Raw genomic sequence first — 27248 nt, 5'->3', positions numbered from 1 at the left:
CAGAGATTATTTTCTATTTCGGTATCTTGGATGATTAAAACTCTTTCCTGCTGTTCAGAGAAACACTGACACAGATGGACACCTTTTTCTGTTGCAGCTTTGCGTAGGCGCATTCTTTCCCAACGACGGGAACACGTTGGATATTAGAGGCGGTTACTGCGAAGCGAGGCCACCTTAAAACACATGCTGACATAAAGAGAACACTTATCTCCACCCATATCCGAGAAGTGTGTGCTAAGAGGTGTCTCACCTTCCCGACTGTGCTCATTACCAAGAGAGACGCCGGTGTATTAACTACACGCCGAGGCATCTCAGGACATTACTGCAACGTCTATTGGTCTGAAGTCTCCAGGTCTGCTGCGTAAAACGACGCACACTGAAGAGCCTGTCGGAAAATTACTGAGGAAAATCTTGTGGATATCAGGAGTTTGGAGTTTTACCTCTGTTTGGGTTTATTTTACGTTCCAAAGCTGGGGGAACAGACTGGAACACAACACACTTCAACGCGAAGCTTTAAAGTTTTCGCCAAGATAGTTGGTAAGTACACTACAATATAGAGTCTGTAATTCGAACAGTTATGCATGCTATCTGTAATGTGGACAAGTTTGACGCAGGCTGTAGCCCATTGTGTTGGTGGGTTGAGCAATTGATTTGAGAGAAGCAGTCAATCGCGGATCGATAAAAGCATGTTGTCAAGTGATTGGATGAGCCACCTTCCATGTAAATGCTTTGGACATGATTAACTTAATAAGGCCGCTATCGACGACACGAGAATGTCACTGTTACTGTAAATTATAATTAGTGTCTGACAGTAAGTCGTTGCTGCTGTTGTCCTTTTAGATTCAAATTAACAACGTGATAAAATAAATGCTAAAAGTTTCATAATAACTCTTTATGATTTGAGCCAAGAGCAAAAACAAGTGAAGTCATATTTATAGCAGGTCTTGGTCTAAAGTCAAAACTCTACAATTGCAAAAAGTCTTAACTATGAATCACAGGTTTGATTGACAGAATTCATTCCGTGTCCACTGGGTGGCGACCGAGTATTTTCTTTGTTATGTTAAAGCCCCTATACTTGTTTTGGATGAATCGGTGGAAATGAACTAGATACCTGCATGGTCTTATTTGTCCCTCTTTGTGTGTTGGATACTCTGCTCAGTTTTGTCATCTTACCATATTTAAATGGGAAACATGAAATTGTGGAAGTGTGTGTGAATGTTGAAACATGCAGAATAATCATGTCTTGTTTCATATTGGCACATACATGAGCCTTTACACACACTTTTTGAAACCGATACTGGATATGTTGCCTAATAATGAACTCTACTTTCTCTACGGAAAACGCTGTCCAATGTTTAATTTCCCTGTCCAATATTTAATCTGCAATCACTTTATTAGTATCTGCATGTTTCTGAGGTCAGGGGGAAGGATGATGATTTTAGCATTACTCGTGCCACACCAACCTATGTTAAAGATGTACCACTCCAAGTGTAACCACTGGTCTTTCTTCCATGTCTTTTCCGACTGCATCCACATTAGTAATGTTGATTAGCTACTCCTATGACATTTTTTTGCAATGTGTGTTTTAACAAGACATGTTACTTTGAGTGTGGTGTTACATAGTTCTCACACAAGACCAACTTTAAATAGCATTTTCGACCGGGGACCTGACACAGATGAAAACTTTGAGTGGGAAGAAGACAATCTTTGATAAAATGGGATAAATATGCTAGCTGGGTAGTTAGTTCTAATCGATGTAGCTATTTGTGAAAGTTCAAATAGTGAGTAAATTACTGAAATCAAATCAAAAAATCGTCTTTTGAATTGCCATTCCTGAAATCTTACGGTGACCTCTAAAGCTCCTCGGACCTCCATTTAGGCCCCGTTGCGATACGCTACCGTGGTATGGTCTCATATTTTGTTCTATACTGTAATTTATTATGAATGGCATAAACTCGCCTGCCCTCCACGTGGGTGTGAATCTCGACTTGCTATTGGCTGGAATTCGCAGCGTCCTGAAGTAGCTCAGCTGTGATTGGCTGGTCCTGTCTTTCGGCTGTGGGCGTATTTTATCGATGGTGGAAGTGGGATACTTTGTGACTGTTCATTGTCGATATTTCACTGGAGCTGCGGTGGGTAGGAGTGCGCAGCGGAGAGCCTCCACTATTAACCGAATGAGGCTTTGCAGAACACGGACCGTTTGTTATTCTCATACAAAGCGTGTAAAAGCTGACAAAACACCGAGAGGGATTTGTATTCTTTTTTACTAGACCTCCTAGTTTTTGTTTTAAGTAAACGCCTGAGCGTCCGTGGCGTTTTTGTTTGCTGACAACATACTTGCGTTTCTGCCAGGCATTTACACATCTATGTAGCATTTAGAAAGAAGGAAGGAAGACTTTTGCTTGCAACAAAGAAAACGATCAAACAAAGAGAAAAGCATATGCAGTTGACTTTCCTGTGGGAATATTCTCATGATATCGACGAGAGAGAATACGGACCGGGTTTTATTCTGACTCTCGAAAGACGAGAGAAAGAAAGAGAGAAAGCTCTCTGAATGCTGCCTTTGATTTGCGAGCAGAACAAGGGACAGTAGCCGGAGCGTCGGACCTGCTTCAACCTTCTCCTTCATACCCAGCTCTGCTCGTCTTGTCTTCCCCTCACTGACTACAGGTTATCGGATGGACCAGCACCCCAGCGCCCGGAGCTGCACCAGTCGCGGGGCTTCGTCGTGCGAGGCCGTCCCGACTGAGCCCTCCATGAATCTGTACATCCACTCCACCACCGGCACACGCTTTGAGCTCTCCCTGCCCCAGGAGGAGACCGTGGATGGACTGAAGAGGAGGCTGTCTCAAAGACTCAAAGTACCTAGAGAGAGACTCGCTCTGCTGCACAAAGAAACGTGAGTAAACCGGAGCTATAATAGAATTTGTTAACTAAAAAAAAATGGTAGCCTTTCAATGCATGGTTCATAATCGTATTAACATTTACACTTGTGTCCCGAGTGTGTAGCGGTAGTAAACGCCATCATGAGCCCCACTGTTATTCCGCAGTTTATAATGCGAGTAAACCGACTTTAGGTGCGTACACCCTCCGGGCCTGCAGAAATATGCTTTAATCTATATTTCGGATTTATGCGGGGCCGAGCTCCTGAGTGCCTCTGAGACAACCTTGGCTGCTTTGGTCATCAATACATTCAAGGAAAACCACTGACCATCGGGACACACAGCATTGGAATTACGCACACGGGACGCACCGGTCACTGGAACGGTATCGACGAGGCGGTCTGCAGACATGCATTGATTCATGCCTCCTTCATTATAAATACTGAAGCCTGACTGAATAACTAATGCTGTGGGAATCAAACATGTTAAACATTAATGAGTTAAGTCACACGGACTTGGTAGCCTGTAATTTATTTACTCTGCTGCAGCACAGGCATATGCAGTACAATGTATTGTTTATAGTTGACTTGTTACTGTACAATTGGAGGTGGGTGTATCCTGTGTTTAGTTGTAAATGTAAGTGTTAAATGGTAATGGCTGGTAGCTTTGGAAGCAGGAACTCCTCTTGCTGAGAGGTATGGGCTGCAGATAATAGCACAGGAAGGCACTGCATGCTGAGGCAAAACCTTTATCATTCAAAATGTACCAAAACCTAGAGTATTAGGTGGTTCCCAAATAAATCATGCCCAGGTCAAATGAGATAACATCAGTGCAGGTGGTGTTATGCAAAAAAAGAAGGGGGCTTTAGTAGATGCAAACAGTCGGCATTGTTTTTCAGACCCCTTCCCTTCCCACCCATTGTAATCACCCAATAAATCACATCATCCCTTAAAACCTGAAACCCCCTTTTCAATCCCCCCCTACTCCCCAAACTGTAGACTTACAGTACATCTTTGCTGAGGGTCTTTGTTCAGTTGCTTGGGGTGAGATTTGGGTCATGCATGTACAGCAGGCTATCCTAAAACCCTTCACTAAACGAATGGAGGCATGGAGTCAGACTGTGTGTGTGTGTGTGTGTTGTTAGTGCTTCGTGACCTGCAAGAAAATACAATTTCTTCCATTGTGGAGCACACATTCCTGCTCTGCACCAAACATTAAATAGCGATGCCCTGGGAATGTATTATGCATCTTCAAAATTACAGAAAAAGCCATCATAATACAGCTCAATTCAGAACAATAGACCTGTAATGTCAATAATAGCTGCATGTCGTGCTGTTTATCTTTTCTCATAACTCTAAAATGATTCTGGTTTCATAGTTTCTACACCTCATTTGTACAACTCAAAATGGCAAAAAGAAAATACTTACCTCCACTTAGGCAAGTGGCAGTGGTGCCAGATATCCACTGCGAGAGGTTGTCAAGCTCCACTATACTCGAAATTGAAATATGACAGTCCAATCAATACTTCTCTTTCATGGAGCTTTTCACCCACAGCTCTTTTCCAAACTGGTTTTGGATTCTGTCTGCTCCCATGTCTGAAGGCTATTTGTGTGTCTGAAGAGAGAAGATATAGTCAGCACTCTCTAATTATCATGCTCTCTCTAACCCTGCAGGCGACTAAGTTCAGGCAAACTCCAGGATCTAGGTATCTCTGATGGGAGCAAGTTAACACTTGTACCAACCGTCGAAGCAGGATTAATGGTAAGGCTCATCTGGTTGTGTTTTATTTAGTTTGCACTCGTCCTATCAATAACAAATACAGTACAAGAACAGTTTTGCATATTTATTACTTTACATAATTGATGTCTTCTCATATTTAGTTCATCATAATTTATTTATTTTTGAATTCATTGTAAATTATTTTCCATTTGTTTCAGTCTCAAGCATCAAGACCCGAACAGTCCGTAATGCAAGCCTTGGAGAGTCTAACTGAAACTCAGGTAAGGGAATATTTCTGTGTTGATACTGCAATAATATTACACATTTACTATCCTACCATGGTTGCAATCTAAAGAGAGCTTTTAAGCCTTGTGTGTTTGCATGGGATATGTGAGGTTGTAGCTTTGGTTAAGTCCAGAACAGCATAGAGACTGAGAGGGAGAGATGAGATGAGCAGGCTGCACAAGCACAAGCCTCTTTGCTTGTATAATCTCAGCGTCTTAAACAAGCCAAGCCAAGCTAGACATCCAGTGTGAGCTGTTAGGATATAATAAGCAGCAACACCCCTTGTATCCTAGTAACATCTGTGACAGCCTGTGTGTATGTGTGTGCATGCTGCTGCAGGAAGCTGGGGCGGACACCACACAAGAAAGGCTTATTTGTAAGCTGCTGAGAGGACCAGCACACAACACTCAGTTGCACCTCTCTGTTTATAACTTTATCTGTAATCTCTCTCCATTCCTCCTGTATTTCATGCTCTAACACACATTCTCACACACATGCAGAGGCAAGTTTCCAGGAAGTTTGCTGTGGCTGCATTGAGATTGAATGTAGTCACACTCACTCATAAACATAGTGCTGGATCATCAGATGACAACCTTCTCTCTCAGTATTAGCGCAGGGTTCCAGGAATCCCAGCGTTCACATATAGCCTGAGTGGGGCCTACTTTCTGTACTTGCAGTGAGACGGCACTGCTTAAATACAGTATGCATTTGAGTCATTTTGGCATGACTCACACAAATTATCAATAGTGAGAGTAAAGAGAAAAGGCAGAGAGTACTCAGTGCTGGCCGCAGCAAGCGCGCAAGAGAGGCGATAAGAATGAATGCAAACAGGCAACAGTGTGACGTATGAAACACTCTGCAGCTGACTGACTGACTCACACCACTTCCTTTTGTAGCGTTGGGCAACACTGAGATGTACGCAAGTGGACCAGTGATGTGCTGACGACTGATTTCAAAAAGGCACAGGATTGTGAAATGAATGATGCATTTGTCCAAAGAATTGTACTGTATATTAGGTTGAATTTTTTCTCAGAGGAAGTAGGCTGATAGGAGATAGTGTAGGGTGGTTTTGGTAGTGTGTGTGTGTGTGTGTGTGTGTGTGTGTGTGTGTGTGTGTGTGTGTGTGTGTGTGTGTGTGTGTGTGTGTGTGTGTGTGTGTGTGTGTGTGTGTGTGTGTGTGTGTGTGTGTGTGTGTGTGTGTGTGTGTGTGTGTGTGTGTGTGTGTGTGTGTGTGTGTGTGTGTGTGTGTGTGTGTGTGTGTGTGTGTGTGTGTGTGTGTGTGTGTTCTCCAGAGGAAGAAGATATTTCTCACTTTGCCTTTCTTCCTGTATCCTTCCTATTATTTTGTGATTCATCATGAGTCAGATTCTTGCTTTTTTCTTCTGAATTCCTGGCAGTACATTACAGTTGCAATCACATTTATGGGATATTAATTGTAATCCTGCAGCGGGGATAGAGAGAATGAAGGGCAGAGTAAGGCGGACAGCAGGGTAAAAGTTTTTTTTTTAAAAGGCACAAAGCTGCTTTAGTGTGTTTTTATCCAGAGAAATTGATTCCTCTTTATAATTCATGAAGCGGAATGGACTGATATAGATTGCAGAGAGATTAAGGATCTGAGTAAGATTAGAAAATAGGAATACAAAAGCTTTTCCTCTCCCCTCCTAACTCTGGGGCTATCAAAAATCAATCAATGCACTTACCGTAGCTCTTAAAAGTGTCTGACATGACAACTGATATGCCCATACACCCAAAAATAGCCTGGGGGAGATGTTGGGTAGTTGAAGCAATACTTGGTCAGAAGTGGGTTTGAACCCCTCATCCCCTCCACCCACCTTCATTTTGTTCATGTGTGAGGTCTCACTTCCAGATCGGGTGTTTTTGCCAGGAAGTGGGTGTGTGTGTGTGTGTGTATTCATGGAAGACAGGGCTGAGCGTATCACCTTCTGGCTGATCCTTTTGTAGGATTCTGGGGGAGTTCACCGCTAGCAGCTAGTAAGCCAACCAACCAACCAAGCAGAACATGACAGCTTGCAGGGCTGTTTCAGACTTTTGTGGAGCGAGTAAGATAGAAAATGTTTTATGGAAATGGAGCCCCAGCAATTATCGAAATAGGATTTTTTTCCCCTTCACTACGTCCCCTCCTTTTCCTCCTTCTACCTCTCTTGTTTCTGCTTAACGGCTCTCCAAGGGCCCTATAATTTTAAATGTGCTGTGGTCTGCAAGTCCGACTAGCTGCCTCTGTTTGACCGTGATGGCTGACTTCTTCAGTAAGGACAATCCCAGCCTGCCTTAATTCCTCCTCTGGCATCTCACTACACTTTTTGCATCACATCTAAGCTGTATTAAGCCACTGCCTCCTGACAACCCATCAAAATACAGTTTCCTGCACTACTCTCTTCTCATTCTGTCTGCTAAATAGAGGCTGTGTGTTGAGCTTACATATACAGTGATGCACGAATGGACACACACCAGTATTGAAAGGATATCTTTAAGAGGATTGAGTTCAGAGAATGAGAAAATGTCTGCTCCTGTAAAATGAATGCATACGCACAAGACAAGCAGCGAAAAGGAAATGAAAGCAATATTCATGATTTTCTGGCCATGTAGACAGTGACATCAGCTCTCCATCTATTGATCTCTGTATTTGACAGAAAGAGAAGGATTATGTGTCCCTCTTAGCACACAGGGACTATTTGCTCATTGATGCACATTGATGTTAGTATAAAAGCCAACCAGGCAGGCAGGCATCACCCTTACCATCCCCCCGTTGCCCTTCCCCCATGCAGCCACCTCTTTGTTCCTGTCTTAAAGCATGAGCACCAAACCTGCCCAGCTGACAAACCCTCAAACACACAACAATGATTGAGGGTCACCCTTTAGGTTTGTCTCTCCCCCACAAACTCCTTTTATCCTTCATACATCCATGGGTGTCAGCTATACCCAATTGAGTGCAGCTACAGTGGTGCATACTGGTTTTTCAAAATCAATCTCCAGCTGGAGCGAGGCTCAGCGGGCTGCAGATTGACAAATTCTGCCTTGAACACTAACACAGATTGCTTTGGAAGGAGGCTGTGTGTTGCCATTCCATATGTCCCTGCGGAATATGCCGTTACGTATCTGCTCTACTTTTCCTTCTCCCGCCGACATGCACCTCCTGTCCTCATCCAATCCCCTCCTCCTCTTCTTCATCTAGGTAGGATATCGCACAGTTTTATCATTGTGTCTGGAAGCGGGCAGATAAAAAAAAAAGTAGGAACTTACAATCTGTGAGGAGTCGCCCCTGGGTCACCCTCACCTCATTTCTTCACACTCGGTCTCCCTCAGGAGGGAAAAGAAAAGGAGAGCTTTGCACAAGTTATTCTGTAACATGTCAAGTCGATGCATGTGTGCAAGTTCTGTAGGATGGAGGTAATGTGGAGGATGAGCTCATATGCTTGGATAACCCGCAGTTGAAAGGCGAGAATCTAATGGAAGAAAGGAAATCAACATTTGGTCTAGCACTAGAAATGTGTGTGTGTGTGTGTGTGTGTGTGTGTGTGTGTGTGTGTGTGTGTGTGTGTGTGTGTGTGTGTGTGTGTGTGTGTGTGTGTGTGTGTGTGTGTGTGTGTGTGTGTGTGTGTGTGTGTGTGTGTGTGTGTGTGTGTGTGTGTGTGTGTGTGTGTGTGTGTGAAGAATCAAATGCACACCTGTGTATGTCTGTGTGCACGCATGTGGCTGTGTGTGAAACAGCTCAATGCAAATGGTCAATATGTTTCTTTTTCCAGCCCTGCACCCTGTAGACCACCTTATCTAGATGCTAGTTAATCAGCAGGATTGACACTACTGGAAATCATTGGAGAGTAATTGTATTGAGGATTTAGGAGTGCAAGGATTTGAAAAATGACTTGAGTCAGTATGTCGGTCAATATGAGCGGAGCTTCCCCTTTTGAGCATGCAGCTCCCTCTGTCTTTCCAAGCGCTATTGAAATGAAGGCTTTTTATATGCATGCCGTATAAGAGAGAGGGTGTCTTTGCTCTTTGGAATGGTAATTTGTTGTTTTGTTACCTAAATGAAAGCTACAGAAATTAATTTGTTGCTGGATGTGTAAATCAAACCGTGTATGGAATACAAGACAATGCTGATCTAAAGGTCTATTCAGTCCCTGCTCATGTAAATCCTGGCCTTGAAAATTGCATTAATAAGCAGATCACGGAGTGTTTTTGCACCTGTGTAATCCCCTTTGTGATGCTTAAACGCACAGTGGGAGGGGGCGGCTGGGCCGGGTGGAGGGAATCAAGGTGTGTTGTCGGGCAATCAAGGGATAGATGGATTTTGCAGAGGATTTAATTGTCCTATTGTGTAGATGCATCTACTCGCATGTGTGTGTGTTTGGCGACGTCTATTTTTAATGTCTGTGTTCGCTCGTTCAGTGGCCAGGGGAGTGTTATTTCTCCATATTTTGAGTCGTGACAGTCATTTCTTTCCATTCCCTGGCGACACTGAGCTTTTGTGATTCAAGTTGCCGGCATCGTGACTACTGGGGCTACTGTGTGGGAGGATGGAGGCCAGGAATGTCACATCTGAGAGCCACCACCAAGGCTAATGAAGTCAATTAGACATATGCTTCTGGTGTAACTGAGAGGCAGGGGTCAGAATACCCAGGTCGATCCAATAAGTCATACAAAAACATACTGAGGAACGACACAGTAGCTTTTCCTTACTCCATTATTCCTCTCCTCCATTTGCCTGTACTCGAACATGAGATGCTATTACCTTCCTCTTCTTTTGTTGGTGTTGATGATGTTTCTTTAACAAGTATCCACAAATTTGCCTTGCTAGGTACATAACCTGCTCATCTTTAAGAGGTGCTCTCCTCCTGATTTACAATCTATTCATTGGAATTTATTAAAGTCATTCATTCGAGTGAGAGCAACCGGCAAACTAGTCAAAACGAAGATTCCTTTGCTGTTGCTTGCCTTTTTAAATTGGAGCTAATGCATCAGGCTGTGAGCTGAGAGGCTTGTATGAGCATGTGAATCAGCTCAGAGTAGCTGGTCACTTGTTGGCACAGCGGGAGGAGTGAGGAGGGGCTTTAGCTTGAAACCTGATCATCGTGGACTATGCCATTCTCATCTCTCTTTTCAATCAGACGATCAAATTCAGCCACGGCCAGCTGGTCCTCTCTTGGCCCCTATGTTCAAGATCAAGCAGTATTACAGACGCCTATCTTTCTAATAGGGCCTTTGAAAAGCCCCCCCGACTGCTTTTAGGATTTGGGGCATGATGCAAGTGATTGATTTTTTTCCACTTCTCCCTTTTGAGAGGCTGTTATTGCATCTTTAGCCGGTTTGTGTCTGCACCGAGACTTATCAACAGCGCCCTGGTGCGTTCAAAACATATTGGTCGATAGGCGGGTTAATAAGCAGGCTTTTGAAGCGTACTCTTCACCTGGCGGTTGGACAGGTGAGCCGCTGCGTTGCAACCAGATTGGCATACCTCCCTCTCACGGCTTCCCTCTCTCCTCCCTCCTGCCCCCCCCCCAATCCTTTTTTCTCTGGCACAAAGCTGAGCAGTTGTTCATGAATGTCAGCTCAGTGCTGCAAGCGCTCTCTATCTTTCCCTCCCTCTCTCCCTCTTCAGCCTCTCTGCCTCTCTCTTCCTCCCTCACTCCTTATCTCCCTCCCTTAGTTCGCTTAGTGTGCAAAGGAAGAACGACTGCAAATGAGTTCCTTGAACCACAGGGACCCCAATAAATAAAACTGTCAGCCAGAGATGTCGAAAGAAAAAAAGAGGGAAGGAGCCAGAGGCACACTCTCACTGAATATTTCATCACCCACCACCACTCTGACACCCTACCCCCATCGCCCCCATCCCCCCCCTCACCATCCTTTCTCCCTTCCTCACTCATGCCTTGCACCCCCTTTTTTCATCTATCATCCCCCCTTATCATATTCTCCCCCATCACTGCATAGCATGCAAAGCGTCCTGCTAAACAACCTCCTGGACAACTAAAACAAAATGGTTGATGGTGCCTGCTTTGCGGTCAGCTGTGAGAGAAGTAATTAAGTGGAACAGCTCCATATCAACACCTGCATGTCACTTTCTCATGGCACTGTCTATCAAATTTCAGTTTTGAGCCAAACACACCTTGTCCTTCAGGCATGAGCTCCTCTTCTCTTTGCATACCCCTGCTGCTGCGTCAGAAAGAGAACAATAAATGGCTGGCTTCTCTCTGTCTGCCTTAACACAACAAAAGTGGGGCCCTCCCCTCCTTCTCTGTCTTCTGTCTCTCATAACAATCCAGCACAGACGGCCGTAAGAAAGCCTGCTCCTCTCACAGGCTAATTTGTAGCCTGCCATGTGGTGTTGGGAACTCAGTAGGAGTATATGAATTTTGTCTTGGTGGTTTTGAATAATCCACACCAGTCATTATAAGAGTAATCAAGCCTCCTCTCTGTTTCTCCTGCTGTCACTCATCGTCGGCCTTATCCTCTCACTTTCTCTCTCTCTCTCACTCACACACACACACACACACACACACACACACACACACACACACACACACACACACACACACACACACACACACACACACACACAGGAACAGAGGGGAGAAGCAAAGGCTCTGTTCAGACTTGACATTAAATTGTATCTTTAGATGATGGCTTCGTTGGAAAATGGAAAATAATTCTCCACAGGATTCAATATATCTCCAGGGTGAACACAAATGTCTCCTTTGCCAAATTTAGGCAGACGATTTTCCTACACAGCGTTTATAAGCCACCTCAAAATAACAAATTGTAACAGTGCCCAAACAGCCACTGACTGAGGACAAAGACTTCTCTCTACCACCGGTTTCTCCACAGTTAAAATCAAATGCTAGCTTGAAGGTGAAATCCAATTACAAGCAGTAACACAAAGCAGACTCTGATGCCAGGTGTGAACTGGACGTTGACACAGTTAGATTGTAAAAACAGAACCATAGACAAATATACACTCACTTCCCAAGGATGCCCCCCCCCCCATTTCTCCCTCCTTTTTAAGTAAACACTGGCTTGAAGGACTCCCTCAGGGCCTCTGTCTTTGTATGCATGTTCGCTTGTGTGTGTTTCGGGTTTGCAAACTGTCGACTCATTATTTGACAGCTGTCAGTCACAGGCACAGTCAGCATCCCCACCACCCCCTACCTTTTCTCTTTATTTCTCTCCTCCACACCCACTTTTGGGAGCCCTCCTTCCCCAGAGGCCTCAAACAAACAGAACCATACATCTTGTCTTAGTCTTTGTAAACAGAGATCTTAAAGCCTTCTCAGGTAGCATCCCGGCCCTTGTTCTCCTCCTCCACTTCCTGTCCCGTTCTGCTGAGATTATTGTCTTACCAATACAGGGTGATAATGGGTGTGGCCTGGACCATCAACAAGTCATTAGTGGCTGACTTCACACTCTGAGTTTCTGTTTATCCAGCAGCATCCTTTATGCTGATTCAGGCCTCTTGAGCTGTTGATTATTTACATGTTGAAAAGCAGCCATCAGATCATCCCAACCCCCCTCATCCTTTCACCTGCCTCTCCTCTCCCTCGGTCCTCTTTTCCACTCCATGTCAATACCAATGTGCAAAGGTCACCCTGGCAACAGAGAGGCAGTGGTCGATAAAGAAATAAACAAGCAGAAGAAAAGGGAGAGAAGTGATGGAGGGCAGAGCCTTGTGATTCACAGGGTTAACTACAGGCCAACATCTCACAAGCACACTCCAAAGGCTGCAGGGTCTAAGGGGAGTGAGACCTCTGCTCTTGTTTGACGTCTTTGTATGTATGTCTCTATTACTTGTTTTCTCAGCTTTGTCATTATTCTTTCTCTCCATCTCCCGTCCTCTTTGTGCTCTCTCACCCCCTTGTGTAGCCTTGCACTGCTGCTTCGGTCTTCCTGTTTCCCCCTCCCTCTGTGCGTCTCTGGGGACTGAAAGGCACTATGGGTTGTTGAAACATTTTTGGACAGAGGCGTCACTTTGTATTTGCCACTCTGGTAGTTTCTGTTTGTTTTATTTGGGGAAAAACCTAGGATGTCATTATTGATGAGTCTTAAAGACCCAAAGAAGCTCTCTGACCCCCATATGACTCTCACTAGAGAATAAACACTCTTAAACATGCACAGGCTTAAGCAGAGTAGCATTGCAGAGCAACAGAGCCACAGGCATGCAGCAGGGGGACAAGAGAACTTTTGTTGTTTGGTGTGAATCCTTCGGCCAAGTCGTGACAACTCCGCTATCCTGTGTGTGTGTGTGTGTGTCCATCCGGGCCACGGGTGGGACAGCAAAGGCCTCCACACTTGGCTCTTATTAGTTGTTGCCAGAGCTCCAGAAATGGGCAGCCCTTCCAGATCCGCCGCGGACAATCGGCCATTCTGTGTTCGAGAGGCAGGCGGGGTGTATTTCCTGGACGTGGGACTGATTTTTCAGGCCCCGGGCCAGACAGAAGGGTGGCCTCTGTCTCCGAGTTGAATGACACTGCTGACTAAGAAGGGACTGAGGGGCAGTGGGAGGCAAGTGAGAGTGGGTGCTATTTGTGTGTTTTCCAATAGGTCTCCTCATCCACTGCTCCCCACAGATGTAAATAGGCCAGTGTTACAGAATAGTGATTGATTTCATGATGGGCTAATGCTGTGTGTCGGTGTCTCTGTGAGAGGGGGAGCTCAAAGCACTGTTGTGTGCATTTCAACTGCCAACCATGGCGCAGATTGTTCATTTATAAAAGAGGAAGTCAATATGCGTGTGGGAGTTTTTCTCTTCTTGAAAGGCGTTGGCTTTTAAGTACACAATCTGGATGCAGACTGAATTTGCAAACACTATTGCGCCAATTAAGAATGAATGTTTTGAGATGTTTTTTTTGTAACTTGGCAATGCTGTATCGGTGACCTTTCCTGTAAAAGTGAAAGAACTTGACTCAAATTCTCCTTCTTGTCTACCTGCAGGTCAGTGACTTCCTGTCCGGCCGCTCCCCCCTCACCCTGGCGCTGCGTGTTGGCGATCACATGATGTTCGTGCAGCTCCAGTTGGCGGCGCAGCAGGCCGGCGGACCGCAGCTCCAGCACAGACACGTCATCACCCGGAGCAACGCGGAGGCCGCAATTGGACAGCCCACCGGGCAGCCTCGCGTTCCCCACCCTCACTCCCACCATCACCCCCATCATCCACAGCCCAGCCCCCACTTGGCCCAGCCTCACCCTTCTTCCCCAGTCTCCCCTTCCTTCCCGCTGCCCTCCACGCACCACCAGCCCATCCCTCCCATGTACCACCAGTCGGTCTCCTCCACTCACTGTAGCCCCCCTACTCCCCCTCCGCAAGCCCACTCCCCTCGTCCGTCAAACATCCCTGGAGGGCATTTCCGCTCTCCAGCCCATCACCATAGTCACCAACACCACTACCACCAGCCTTCTTCAAGCCAACCCAGCCACGACGTCGGCCAGGCCAGCCCTGTAGCCCCGGTCCTCTGCCCTGAAGTAAGTAGTATTATTGTACCTCAAAATAATATACTGTTCTACAAATAACATGTTACAAAAGCTTAACTTTGACTCAGCTGATGTCATCAAAGGCACTTAGCCCTCTCATGAATGAACAATGGAGGAGATGGGTTATGGCTGTTTGACCCGAGGGCCATGCACACAACTAAATCATCCTCCATTAAATTGATTAGATTAGTGGGATATCCCAGCAGCATGAGGGCGAACCTGTGGTTTACTCAAGTCTGGAAAAGGTGTGTGTGTGTGTTGTGTGTTGTGTGTTGTGTGTGTGTGTGTGTGTGTGTGTGTGTGTGTAAACCACAGTGCACTTAGTCATCACTGGAGAGCATTCTGCTTTCCCAAATGCACACAAACAAGCCAACACACACACATCAGTAGGATGGGCACAGCTTCCCCATGACCTCATTCTGCACAAGAAGATGTACGGGATCAAGGGGAAAAGAGGCACAGCTTGAGAGAACGAGATTCAAACAGGCAGATTTAACGATCATCGTAGATTTTTCTATGGGAAGACTAATCATTGCCATCAGTGCTGTCAGCCATTGATCAGTAACCTTTGAAAACCTCTTTGTTTAACTTTGGATAACTCCAAGAACAGCTACCCAGACACTCGCATTAACACACTTACTTACCCGTCTCAACGAACCAAATTTGCTGTTTATACTTTCTCTACCTCCCCCGAGCTCCAGCCTATGGAAAGCAAATAAGAACCAGATGTCAGTGGACTTTTTGGGAGAGATGGTTCACAACAAGAAACAACAGAAACACAGGCCAGTTTATTAGGGAGAAAGACGGAAATGGCTATTCCTCATTAGGCTTTCACATGCACAACACACACAAACACATACTCGCACACAAACACGGAGACCTTTGCCTGGGTTTCCAAATTCACTTTCACATGTCAGCTGAGTGATCCAAGTTCAGCTAAGGCATAGGAAGGGGGTTTCTAAGTTTGCTCTTTCTCAGTTTCTCAGGTATCCTGGCTTTTTTAGGGCTATAGCTGGAAAGATCAGGTTTCCTGCTTTCCTTGGTTTCCTATATCAACCTGCACAGCATAAGCTACTAACATAGTGTACATCCTGATGTAAAGGTCGCTAACTGAAGCCATGAAGGTCTCCTCAGGACAGAACGCATATCCTATACCTTATAAGTCAGCAGACATTTGAGTATTTCAAAGGTTAGGCATGAATGTCATTTGATGTACTGCTTATGTAAAGTACAGGATGTGACTGAACAGATGTGTTCTTTGTACACTGCTTCTCCATGCCTTGAGCCTATATTTATGCTATGCATTATTTTTCTTCCAGGCTAACTGCAGCCCCAACAGCCCCAACAGCTCCAACATCCCCAACAGCCCCAACATTCCCAACAGTCCCAACAGCCCAAACAGCCCCAGTGGCAGCGGCAGTGGAAGTGGCAGCAGCAGTGGCAGCAGTCCCTCAACACGCTCCCGTAAACCCGGGGCTATCATTGAGAGCTTTGTCAACCACGCTCCCGGAGTCTTCTCAGGGACCTTTTCAGGTGAGAGGACACTGAGCTGCCATTTAGATTTATTGCTGCTCCAAGCAAAAACCCTGCGCACAGTGAGATCTAGCTGAAAGCCTCTTTTATTAAACTTGCATGCTTCACAAAAAACACATTCTCCTCTGCTTAGTCTCAGGGTCTTTTACCTTGAAATCATTGACTTTTCAGTTTTTTTTAATTGAAAACTCATAACACTTTTGCTTCTTTATTCCTCCCTCTCTCAGGCACTTTGCACCCTAACTGCCAGGACAGCACTGGGCGTCCCAGACGAGATATTGGTACCATCCTGCAGATCCTCAACGACCTCCTCAGCGCTACGCGCCACTACCAGGGCATGCCCCCCTCCCTCACCCAGCTCCGCTACCAGACCCAATGTGGTTCGCCCACCACACCCTCCCCCTCGCCGCCTCCCTCACCCCAGGTTGCTGGCATGACGGGCCTCTCTGCCAAAGCTACCTCTGTGCCCGCCAGCATCCCCATCAGCCCTCCTGCGACTCTTCATCCGCTGGTGCAGTGCCAGAGCCAGATCCGCATGTGCAAACCCCCTGGTGAGTAACTCCACACCACACTCCCTCATGCTCATGCAGGCATGTCAGGAACACAACAGAAACACACTCACACACATGCAATTATTGTGCATCCCTTGAGGCAGATGGTCCTGCAGTTGTTCCTGTGTGTGTGGGTGAAATGACTTCAATATATTATTTGTAATTTAACTGAGTTTTGCTCTTTCATTGTACCCTAGTGAAGAATAAGTGTCATACTTATGTTTCTATTCCCATCACTCACCGGGTTTAGCTTTCATTTCTGCTGGGATTATTTTTCAAGCAGCAAAGCATCTTTAAAATACCGACAAAGCAAGAACAAAACAGTCAGATTAAAGAACAAAAACAGTCATACGTATATCTCTCCTGGGTTTTGAAGCAGAGGGGGAAAGGAGGGGGTTCTCCTTATTAATGCAACACAAGCTTCTCCAAACCTGTTCAGTCAGGCTTCACTTATCAGGAAGCGGAGTAGCTTCACCCCTTCAAGCCTGGGCTAGGCTATGTTTAGATTAGATTAGGCTTTTGGTGATTTAACCTGCCTTTTTTAAAGTAGGGCTGCAGCTGGGACATGTACGGGCTGGGGCCAGACAAACCCTGACATACCCGTGCCCAAGGGCTGGGCAGGTGCTGCAGTTCAGATGATACCATTTAGAGGCTGGGTTTTAGTGTTTTAAAACCGCCTTTCCTTGCAGAGACACAGGATGTGGAGTGTCAGACAGATGTCCAGAGCTGATAAGATTCAGTCAGTGTTGTAAGGTTAGCCCGGCTGTGCTGAGAGAAACAGCATTGTCCTCTGCTGCCTCCTTATCTCCTGTCGAGGAAATCGAGCTAGCCTTTGGTGAGCTGCTGGTAGACTTTGTTGAATCGTCTCATAGGGAGGTGTCCTGGAGTATAGGGATTTATGTTTAATGTTTTCTTTTGTTTCTTAAAGCAAGAGCATACATTTCTATTGTCATGATCGAGCGTTGTCCCTTGTGTCGTGACCTTCAGATGCAAACACTGGACTGTTTTAGTTTCAACTAAATACAGATGGACCGGGAATGTCACCCTGGGTGCCCTTACAAGTGTTCAGTGAACAGTTGGAATAACACAGGCTTATTTTGCTAACTCAGGGAAGACCTTCCCTTCACTGCCCCCACCTACATATTGCCCCCCCCCCCGCTCTTCTCCCACGCATGTCATCTCTCTTCGTCTCCACTCAGCAGCCCACGCCGCTGTTTCCCCCATTTGCTGTCGAGAAACAGCCTTGTCTGTAAAATCCATCTCTCCGTGTCTTCCTGCCTCTCTTTCCATGTCTGTGTTGTGCATCAATACATTGTCTGTGTTCATTTGGCCTTTTAATAGACCGATTTTATTCTGAAATGCAGCTCTGAAAAGAATTTGCTTTGTGAGGCAGTGAGAGGAGGACGCGGAAGAGGGGGGAGGCTAAAACCACAACACTAAGCCTCCATTCATCATATGGGTGTTTATATCCTGTCCATCAGACTACCAACTGCCCACTGATTAACCAAGGGCAGTAAAAAGAAAGAAAGAATGGGTGAAGTAATAGCCTCTCTAATGTCCTTTTTCCGACTTAACTGCCTACGTCCAACTTCCTGCCCGCAGTGTTCACTTCCAGAAAGTGAATGAATAACCAGTCCAACTAAACACACTCAAGCTCACTGGGACAAAGAGTGTGTCGTTGTGTTTGGTGGACAGAGGCTGCTTGCGTTTCCCATTCCACGTGGTGCCCTGAGGAAGCCGACAACTAAGCGCTCTCAGGTCTTATCAGTCGACACCTGATGGAGGACTTAATGGACTTAACACCGCGGCTTAACTCTGCTTCACAGAAACTTGCCTTCATTCAGCTACAGGAATAACCCGCGCTTCTCATCTGCCTAAATGTGTGAGTGCAGTTGAACTCGGGTTGAAACGGCCTCTCGAAAATGTCACATAGCTAGGCAGTCTCCTGAGAGCCTTTACCCTTTCTGCTGCAAGTTCATGTGCGAGTGGGGGAAGACAAGCGTAAATAAAAAGATTGAACGTACTCACACACACTGCACCACAAATTCCTGGTTAAAGTCTTCTTGCTTGGTTTCATGGCTTTGCTGAGTTAGGGGATTTGTCAGCCCAAATCTCGTGTTGGATTTGAACAGGAGGGGCTTTAGCGTGGCCTGGCAGGCTGATTGTTAGCTAAATTCCTTTACTGAGTAGGGTGGACCTCCCCGGCACCCCCCTCTGGCCCTTCAGCCCCCTGCCCAGCCAAACCCATTGTGCTGGGGCCGGGGACAGGGGCTGCATACAGGGCACCAGGCTGAGCCATTGTGGGGCAGAGATGGGGAGGGCTGTGGGATTATAGGGCTGGCTTTTAGTCCCACTCCCACTGCAGCTGCCTTAGTTCAACACAGACACACAGAGAGGGGCAAAGCAGGGGCAAAGTTAGCTCTGAAAGCTTCTCCGACACCCCCTTCCTCTCTTATGTTCCTCCCACGTCCCTTCCTGTCCCCTTTAGATTTGTCAGGTCATGTTAGCATCGTGCTGGCGGGGACTGGGCAACCCAAAGGAGGAGAGAGATGGGAGAATGAGGGAGACGCAGGGAAAGATCCTACGGCCTCATTGAGTATTAGAAACCTTGACCTGCTTGACTGAGGCCGAAATACACGTGCACCGGTAGCTCCGCGAAACACCCCGGTGACGCAGCGCAGCGCAGAGCTATCTAGCAAAGCCAGCCAAGCACATCAGGTGCCCTTTCATTGTCGACAAGGAGAGGGAGAGGGAGAGAGGGAATGCAAATTGAGTCTAAAAGTCATTGAAGAGCTTGTGTCCCTGCAGGGCTGTCAATGCCCTTTCACTGGCTGTCAAAATGTTCATATTGACTCCGATTTTGATTTAAGTGTTCAGTTTATACCTTTTTTTTCTATCAGTATTTGAGCTTGATACAGGTTTTTTCCCCAGAGATATGGCTGAAATGAGCGGTTTCTCATGGAGTTGTTGTACCTGTTTGAATTGAACCGCTATGATTTGTTGGTTTAAGATACATGTCTTTACTGAACTCATACTGTGCATTTAAATCATGCACTGATACTACTTACTAAAACACTTACACCTCTGGGCCACAGAGTTTCTCACATGATAGTGAATGCTACTGTCGATATTGTCACGTACCAATATGTACATAATACTGATAATTACCACAGTATTAGTTCTGCACATATTGTTAAACCATCAAATGGAGACTTAGCAACATTGGAGGAAACAAAGGCTGACTTTGCTGCATTGTGATTTTCTGCCCGGTTCTTCCTCTCCCTTTCACTACCTCTTCCTCTCTGTCCACGCCTCCCTCTCTCCCCCGGTTCCCTGGATGCTGAGCAAACACAATGTTCTCTCTGCAAGATCACAAGACTTATCAAGGCAAACAAACAAACAACAACACTAAGACAACTGCAAATGAAGGCCAATCTTTATACAATCAATAAAAGGAGAAGCTCCTTTAATCTCCCCGTGCGTCCTGCACACTGCAGCCCTCCTCCTTTTTTCTCTACCTTCCATCCTCTACTTCTCTTACGCACACCCATTCCCCCTCCCACCCTCCCCTGTGCTCCCTATCTCAGTCCTTGCTGTGTTGCTGGGCTGGGCCCAAAGGCAAGGAAAACTGACTGACGCATCGATTATTCATAGATCACCCCTTCTTTCTCCCTCTCTCCCTCTGTTTTTCTTTGGCTTTCTCTGCAGCGATCGTTGTATTTACAGGCCCTGTGTCAAAGTCTTCACAGAGGAGAGTGTAGGGCTGGAAATGTGCTGCTCAGGGTCGAGTTTTGGTGTGATTGACATTAAGGGGGGTGGTTAAAAGGAAAGGAGGAAAAGGGTAGACTGCTCTTTCCTTCCTCTCTGTGGCCTTGACCTGGCTGTTTGATATCTTCCTCCAAGTGTTTCCTGGAAAACATCTGGCTTGTATATTGGACATGGATTTCCTCCTCTCATTCCCTGTATCTCTTACTCTCCCTTGGTCCTCCAAGGTTATTGCACTTACATCCAAATGTAGTCCCTGCATCCACTTTGGGCCAGTGTGCGTGTGTGTGTATTTGTGTGTATAATCTGTCCTTCTTGGACAGCCCTAATAATAGTCCTACCGTCATAAACATAGTCTGGAGATCCTTGTGGCCAGCTGTGTCCGGCCCAGCCACCCAGGGCTCCGGTAGTGACGCTGATGAATGACCACACACAAAACACACACACACACACACACACACACACACACCAAGCTTGGTGTAGCTCCACATTCTCAAAAAAAGCACCCAAAAAGTTCCCTTAATGGTGTGTTTGTGTGAGTTGTCCTGCTAAATGAACCTCTTTGGAAAGCAAGATCATAATTGAGTGGAGTACCCTGGTGAAATAAAGAGCTAATTCAAACTGAGACACTGTGAAGGCAAACCGTACCAGACAAACAGATTTTGTACGTAGGCATGTTTTGGCTTCGTGCCGTTTCATTGTGCACTGCCATATTTCGACACAGCTGAGGGGCGGTTTGGCTTGTAGCTGGAGAGAGCAGGGGAATAAGGGGAAGAGGGAGGACCGGAGGGGGAACAAAGCCTTGAGGCAGCGTATGTGGATGTCACATGGAGCTGAGGCAGCGGAACAATGGCTCTAATGTAGGAGAACCCCCCCCTTTTAGTACACCCCCTGTTCTCCAGAGATGACAGGCTGCCCTCACATACAACGAACAAGACATCTGGATGCACACACATACGTTTGTATCAGGTCAGAACACATTGGCAGGAAGTGGAAAAACCCGGTGTGTGTGTGTGTGTGTGTGCGTGTGTGTGTAGTGAGTGTAATGTGAAGAAGTATTTTTTTCTGTCAACTCGGTGTCACTCTTCATTTCCTCTGTGTTCTCAAAAAGCAGCATCAAGGCTGCTTGGTGGCAGTTTGTTTCTTTAGTATGCTCTGCCAGACACTGGTGAATATTTATAGCTGGAAGAAAAGGCTCTTCACTGCTCGACCCGATAAGCAAATGAGGGAAAGGGGTAAATTAAGCCCACACAGGGTCCGGAATTCATTCCGATGTGGGGGAAGAACAGAGGAGGGCATAATCGATTCGGAAAACTGCCACCTACGGCTGATCCTTTGCCCTCCACCCTCTCCCTTTTTTTTTCCCTATCCCCCTCGCCCCTGAGGGAGGAATTCCTTAACCCACATCGCCGGCCCGTCCCCCGTCTCTCTCCCCACGCCTCCTGCTTCCCCTTCTTCACACTGCCCCACCTAGCTGTCTCTAGGGAGACATGGGGCAAGAGCTGGGGGAGGGCGGAGAAAGAGGAGAAATGGGGGAATGAGGGGTGAAAGGAGTGGGGGTAAGGAGAGAGAATGAACAGGAGTGGGGGGTGTTGCGTCAATGAGCTGAGAGTGGGAAGCTACAGCCATAATAAAGAAGAAAAAATAGCAGAAAAAACCCAATCTCTCCCTGCCTCTCTCTCCGCTTACAATTTCCATTCGCTTGCATTTTCTATTGAAAGCCAATGGCGTTGTCCTGGGCCCGAGATGGATGGCTGCACTAGAGCTAAGGTTTAATCAATAGGTCTTTTTAATTTGCCATCGATCCACGTTAAAAGCTACTGCGGCTGTTGCTGCTGTTGCTGTGTTTGTGCGCGCCTGCACCTGTGAGCGTGTGCAGCTGCGTGTGTGTGTGTATGTATGTGTGTGTGTGTATGTGCACGAGTCTACACATTGTGTATGTTATTTTGTGTGAATACACAATGTGCTCCAATGAGGATTTGAGTGTCAGTGTGTGTGTTTGTGTGTGTTCTGGTGTGCAGCAGAGGCAGAGATGGCCGCTGTACTTCGGTTTATTGACATTCTAGCCCATTATTTAATTATTTAATTCCCAGACAGATACTAATGGAGCTGGCTAATAGATTGCGGTTGCCTTCTCCTTCCTTCCAAGCCCCCGAATATAAGTATAAATGGAATTAGGCTTGACTCGGCCACTGTAGGAAGGCATTCGCAGTGCAATGCGAGGCCTCTCCCTCGAGACCTGATTCTCCTATAGGCACATCAACAGCTAGAAATTCACTTAGCAGCACATCCAGTCACAGAGGCATGTCATCTGCAATTATGTGCGCCGATATGATAGGCAGCTACCTATATTGGTCCTCTCCAGCTTGTGCTTGCATGTTTTGGCCCTGCTATTGGTTCTCAAGGAGATTCGGTGTCTATGAAGGTCTTCCCACTCAGTGATAAGGGGATGAAATGGCACTGAGGGGGCTAATGATGCTCAGTGGGGGAGGTTAGGCAGCACATTCTACATTGTGCACATGGTGTGTGTATCAGAGCCAAGGGAATGTCAAGGATTTGTTGCTTTATCTGCCGCCTGCTAAAAACACACACACTGATGCACATATAAAACCTTTTTTTTGTTAATTCTGTTCAGTGTACACTATCTAGTCAACATACAAATAGGAATGCCTGACTGACCATCTTTCCCCTTCCTTTATCCAGGTGACCGTATACGTCAGACTGAGAACCGCGCAACTCGCTGCAAGGTGGAGCGCCTGCAGCTGCTGATGCAGCAGAAGCGCCTGCGCAGGAAGGCCAGGCGGGACCAGCGCGCTCCGTATCAGTGGCTGCCCAACCGGAAGGCGGGACGCAGCAACAGCAACAGCAGCATGTCCAGCGAGGGCTCCCTCGACCTGGACTTTGACGACTCTGTGTGGAAGCCCGACGTAAAGGCCGACCTGAAGTCTGAGTTCGTTATGGCCTGAAAAACGTCTGATCCCACTCACTGTGGAAAAGATTCAAAGATGTGCAAAGCGTTGCTTGGGATTTACTTAGAGATATATTTTGAGGGAATGGATTGGCAGGAGGTGCCACAGAACTGTGCAAAGCGGAAAGCTGGCGTCTGTCAGATGAAATATAAAGCTCCCTGCATACTTTAATCCCATCCTGTCCTTCTCAGCTGACGTTGTGAAAACGGCAAGAGAACTTTCTTTTGATGCTTGGATTTGGACAGGCAACTACCGGACTTAACAGTGTACAAGACTTTTTACGGTGTGATTACAGAGACCATATCTGAACTTGAGCATAGCAGAATTCAGTGGGTGGTGGTGGTGGTGGTGGTGGTGGTATTTTTCAGATTTTTGTTTCTATGGTTCGTTTTTTAAGCGCACTCTGGACAGCAATGAAGAGATCCACACTGGACTTACTAATAGGAGCACCAGAGGCCTCAGTGTTTCCTCGATGGCAGAACTGCCAAACTATGGATTGTTCCAATGGGCATTCTTATTGATCTCAAACTCACCAACCAGAGTCTACTTTTTACCTGTTACGGGGTGGTTAAACCTTTTTTTTGTTTTCATTTTGAAACATATTATTATATTTTATAAACAAAAAATATGTAGCATTGTTCACAAAGCATTCAGGTTTTCATATAACAGTTCAAAGTAGTTGTTGATTTGCACATTTTCTTGATTTATAACAGCTGGTCAAAGTGTGCAAGGAGGAGGAGGTGGGGCCTGAAATCGATAAAAATAAAAAATGAATATGGAAGTATTGATATCAACCTCAGTGACATAGGGTATCGATAGGAATGATTAATGAGTTAACTAAATAAATTAATATTAACAGAAAGTGCTTTAGAGGATTTAAAAATCTTTAAAATGTATATGGAAAAAAAAATCTATTTTTTATTTCTCCTATCTGCTGTTTTCAAAAGACAGCAGCCCTTTGTGGCTTTAGTCAAGTTGTTGACTACCAACAAATACATCCATTTAATCATTCATTAGCTCATTGCTTAGAACAAATTATACTGAAAGATACATTTCATCCAGCCCACTTTATGTCTCACAGACCTGATTGGACTTGTTGATGGTTTGTAAAGTTGTTTGTGTACATACATGTGACAATTGGCAAAGGTTTATGAGGGTGTGTGTCTACGTGTGACTTTAGTGTAAATTGATTTAGAATACCCAATGTTTTCGTCCGAGTTGTACCCCCCATAGTTTCTCAAAAATCAAAGATCAGCTGCAGTGAATGCACGGGTCACTATCCCAAAATGTCACATTCGGATTCGGTTCCTCTGCCAAGTCCTCATAATATTTTGTTATTGGCAAAAGAGGGAGATAAGTGGGCTCTGTATCCAGCATCATTATCTAGTGCCTCCACCAGTTCATCCATAGACATATCAAGTTAGGCCTTTCACGATTTTGCTGCTACACAGTAGGACTTCAGATGAGAAAAAAAAAAGTGAAAAGGAAAAAGTGACTTTTATTTGCATGCAGTGTGAATTACACTGATCTCTTTTCTATTGATGGAAGAAAAACAACTGGTGCTGTGGGAATGAAGGTTAACAACATGCATGAATTTGTGAAGAAAATAAACAATGCTGCTTTTGTTGGTTAGGTTTTTGTAATTTTAAATTTCTCAATGTTAGAACAACAGTGTCCTGCTTAAGTATTACAAACGCAAAACCAAAACAGATGAAGTTAAGTGTGGACTCGCATCTTGCTCAGCACTGAACATTCCTGTTGTGTGACAATGAAGATGATGATGATGATGAGCAAAGAGCAGCTGACTCTTTCCCCACTCCCCGAGCGCTGGTTTTACCCCCCATGACTCTCAATGACCCAGACAAACTTTTTAGCCACCTCCCCTCCTCCCAACCTGAACGCAAACCGAGGCTCGTGTGGACGTACTCTGGCAGGGAACTAACAGACCAGCGGATTCTCAGTACTGTCCGTCAAACCCGAGAGAAACATCTGGTCTGTCTCTTTATCTGTCTGTCTGTCTGATCGATCGACCACCCTACCACAATTGCACTCCCAGAGATTGCAGTGAGAGATTACCTTTTTGGTGAACCTCATCTTTTTTTTAAGTGGCCTTACCTTTCACTAAAAAAATGAGACACTTGGGGACAATGGGGGCGGGAATGTTTTGTTTTTTTTGTTGGTTTTTAAACTTTCTGTGTGCATCGTTGTCAGACTTGTTGTCATCAACGCACCATTTTTGTCACTGAGGACACTGGGCATCTGTTGTTTAGTGCTTTTAGCTGGTGGAGTCTCTATTATGTCAAGGCTTCTGTGCCTTAAAATGTTGCCCTTGCTGTGTCAGTGTCAGATTGAAGCTTGTTTTCATTGGTTGGTACACAGGACTGTAGTATTCACAGCCATGAGAGTTGTAGATTTAAGGGGTAAAGCTTGTTGAAGGGAAACAAAAACTATTCAAACGTTGGTGTTGTTCCTCAAACATGGCCTTCATCCCATTTCTTCATTGTGCTGCCATGCTTGTTGGTCTCCGTTGTCCTAACCTCACATCCCTGTTAACTCAGTCCTCCCACCAACAAGCTGCAAAAGGCTACAAATCTGTTTAACTTATGTTAACTGAGGAAGTTTACATCACAGTACTTAGATGGCAGGAAACAACCCTGAATAAGAAAAGTCCTCTGAGGACTCCAGACTACATGCACTTCCTGTTTCCTTGGATACAACATTATTAAAAGGACATTTTATCCCTTGCCCCTCCCAAATTGTATTTAATTTTGTTTTGTATATGTATGAAATATACTCTGTGTGTGCCTCACTTCTGTGTGAAACTCAAAAAGATGAAACAAAACAAAAAAGATGACAAAAGCATTACAGAGAGGATAAAAAACAGTATGTTGGTGGAATTCTGATCACGTCATTTAAGTTGCCTGTTCTTTCTTGTAGCCAACTATTGAAAATAACAGGATTCAAGAATACAATTTACAATGTTCTAGCTCTAGACCGGTGTAGCACATGTGTGACTGTATTAATTTATGAAACCAAAATGGTAACTGTGAATTATGTATTTCTTTGTGCATTTTTTTTAAAAGCTGGGGAGAAGGCTGTCGGGACATAGCAGCAGCTGATGCTGGTGTCCAAAAAAAACTTTTGTTTTTTTGGTGGATTATAATGGAAACAAAATGTGTTTCTGGGAAAAATAAAAAAAGTGATAAAAAATTGAAAAAATTGAAAAATTGAAAAAATATATGAATATATTTTTTTTCTTAAGCAATACATTTCAGTGTGACTTGTGATAGAACATTTTCTTTTTTTAGGTAATAAATAAATAAAAACAAAATGAGTACGTCAGTTTGTCTCCTTGAGTGTTCATTACAAGCCCATTCGATAGCATTGAGTGAAAGCTGCAACTCAGTCTAATGTTTCATGTGGGAATGTGTTTCATAAAGTAACATGAGAGGCAAAAACTAGAGAAGCTTGAAAAGGCATTGATGAAATATGTAATTGATGATTGGTCTCAACCAGTAACGCTGGCTAAGGGGTGCAGGGCTTATGAATGGATTATAGTGGGCCTGTTTGGTGCAGGTCCAGGGGCCCAAGGGGTCTGGGGGCTGCTAAACCAGAGCCAAAGGACACCGGAAAGTCAAAGATCTCCATCATTATTGAATAGAAATCAAATGTAATTTTCCTTCACTACTGAGTGGTGCAGGTGTGAATCCTTAAAACCAGAAAGTAGTTAGCATATTAGCCTGTCCGGTTCGCCAGTCAATGGTTATTTTGAAGGTGTTTTTGTTTAAAAGCTTGAAATGAGTTCCAAGGTTAACACCAGCTTAGTTTTTATTATACGGCCTCACTCAGGAATCTCTGAAGCTTCTATGTGTCGTTAAAAGGTGGTTGCTTAAAAGCGAGTATGAGACAACTTAACGTCATCACGCTGAACATGAGTCCGCATTTAGCTTTGTGGTTGTTAAGTCAGGCCATGCAACCATGCTGTAGTTTGTTTATAGCCAATACGTTAGCTTTTTAGTTATGGTGATATGCATTTACATAAAAGTGGTGTTATGTGAAGA

The 27248-nt window shown here is 45.3% G+C and overlaps 1 protein-coding gene across 2 annotated transcripts; it reads left to right on the top strand.

The window, feature by feature from the left end:
* The first annotated feature begins 204 nt into the window (after positions 1 to 204).
* Positions 205 to 26529, top strand: midn (midnolin). Of its 2 annotated transcripts, XM_063890955.1 has the most exons (8): positions 205 to 537; positions 2671 to 2899; positions 4556 to 4643; positions 4820 to 4882; positions 13833 to 14360; positions 15689 to 15902; positions 16130 to 16453; positions 22922 to 26529. In XM_063890955.1, the coding sequence occupies exons 2-8, from the start codon at positions 2679 to 2681 to the stop codon at positions 23182 to 23184; spliced, it is 1701 nt and encodes a 566-aa protein (XP_063747025.1). In that variant the 5' UTR covers positions 205 to 537; positions 2671 to 2678; the 3' UTR covers positions 23185 to 26529. The 2 variants fall into 2 exon arrangements, with proteins under 2 accessions (XP_063747025.1, XP_063747026.1); XM_063890956.1 differs by lacking the exon at positions 205 to 537 and having other exon boundaries at positions 559 to 2899.
* Positions 26530 to 27248: the final 719 nt, after the last annotated feature.

This window comes from Eleginops maclovinus, chromosome 9 (genome assembly GCF_036324505.1).
Source record: "Eleginops maclovinus isolate JMC-PN-2008 ecotype Puerto Natales chromosome 9, JC_Emac_rtc_rv5, whole genome shotgun sequence".
NCBI lineage: Eukaryota > Metazoa > Chordata > Actinopteri > Perciformes > Eleginopidae > Eleginops > Eleginops maclovinus.
This window is presented reverse-complemented; position numbering and strand designations above follow the sequence as displayed.

Coding starts and splice junctions, on each gene's coding strand:
- midn (XM_063890955.1), top strand. CDS start 2,679: ATGGACCAGCACCCCAGCGCCCGGAGCTGCACCAGTCGCGGGGCTTCG. Junction 2,900..4,555: donor GCTCTGCTGCACAAAGAAAC/GTGAGTAAACCG, acceptor CTAACCCTGCAG/GCGACTAAGTTCAGGCAAAC. Junction 16,454..22,921: donor CCGCATGTGCAAACCCCCTG/GTGAGTAACTCC, acceptor TCCTTTATCCAG/GTGACCGTATACGTCAGACT.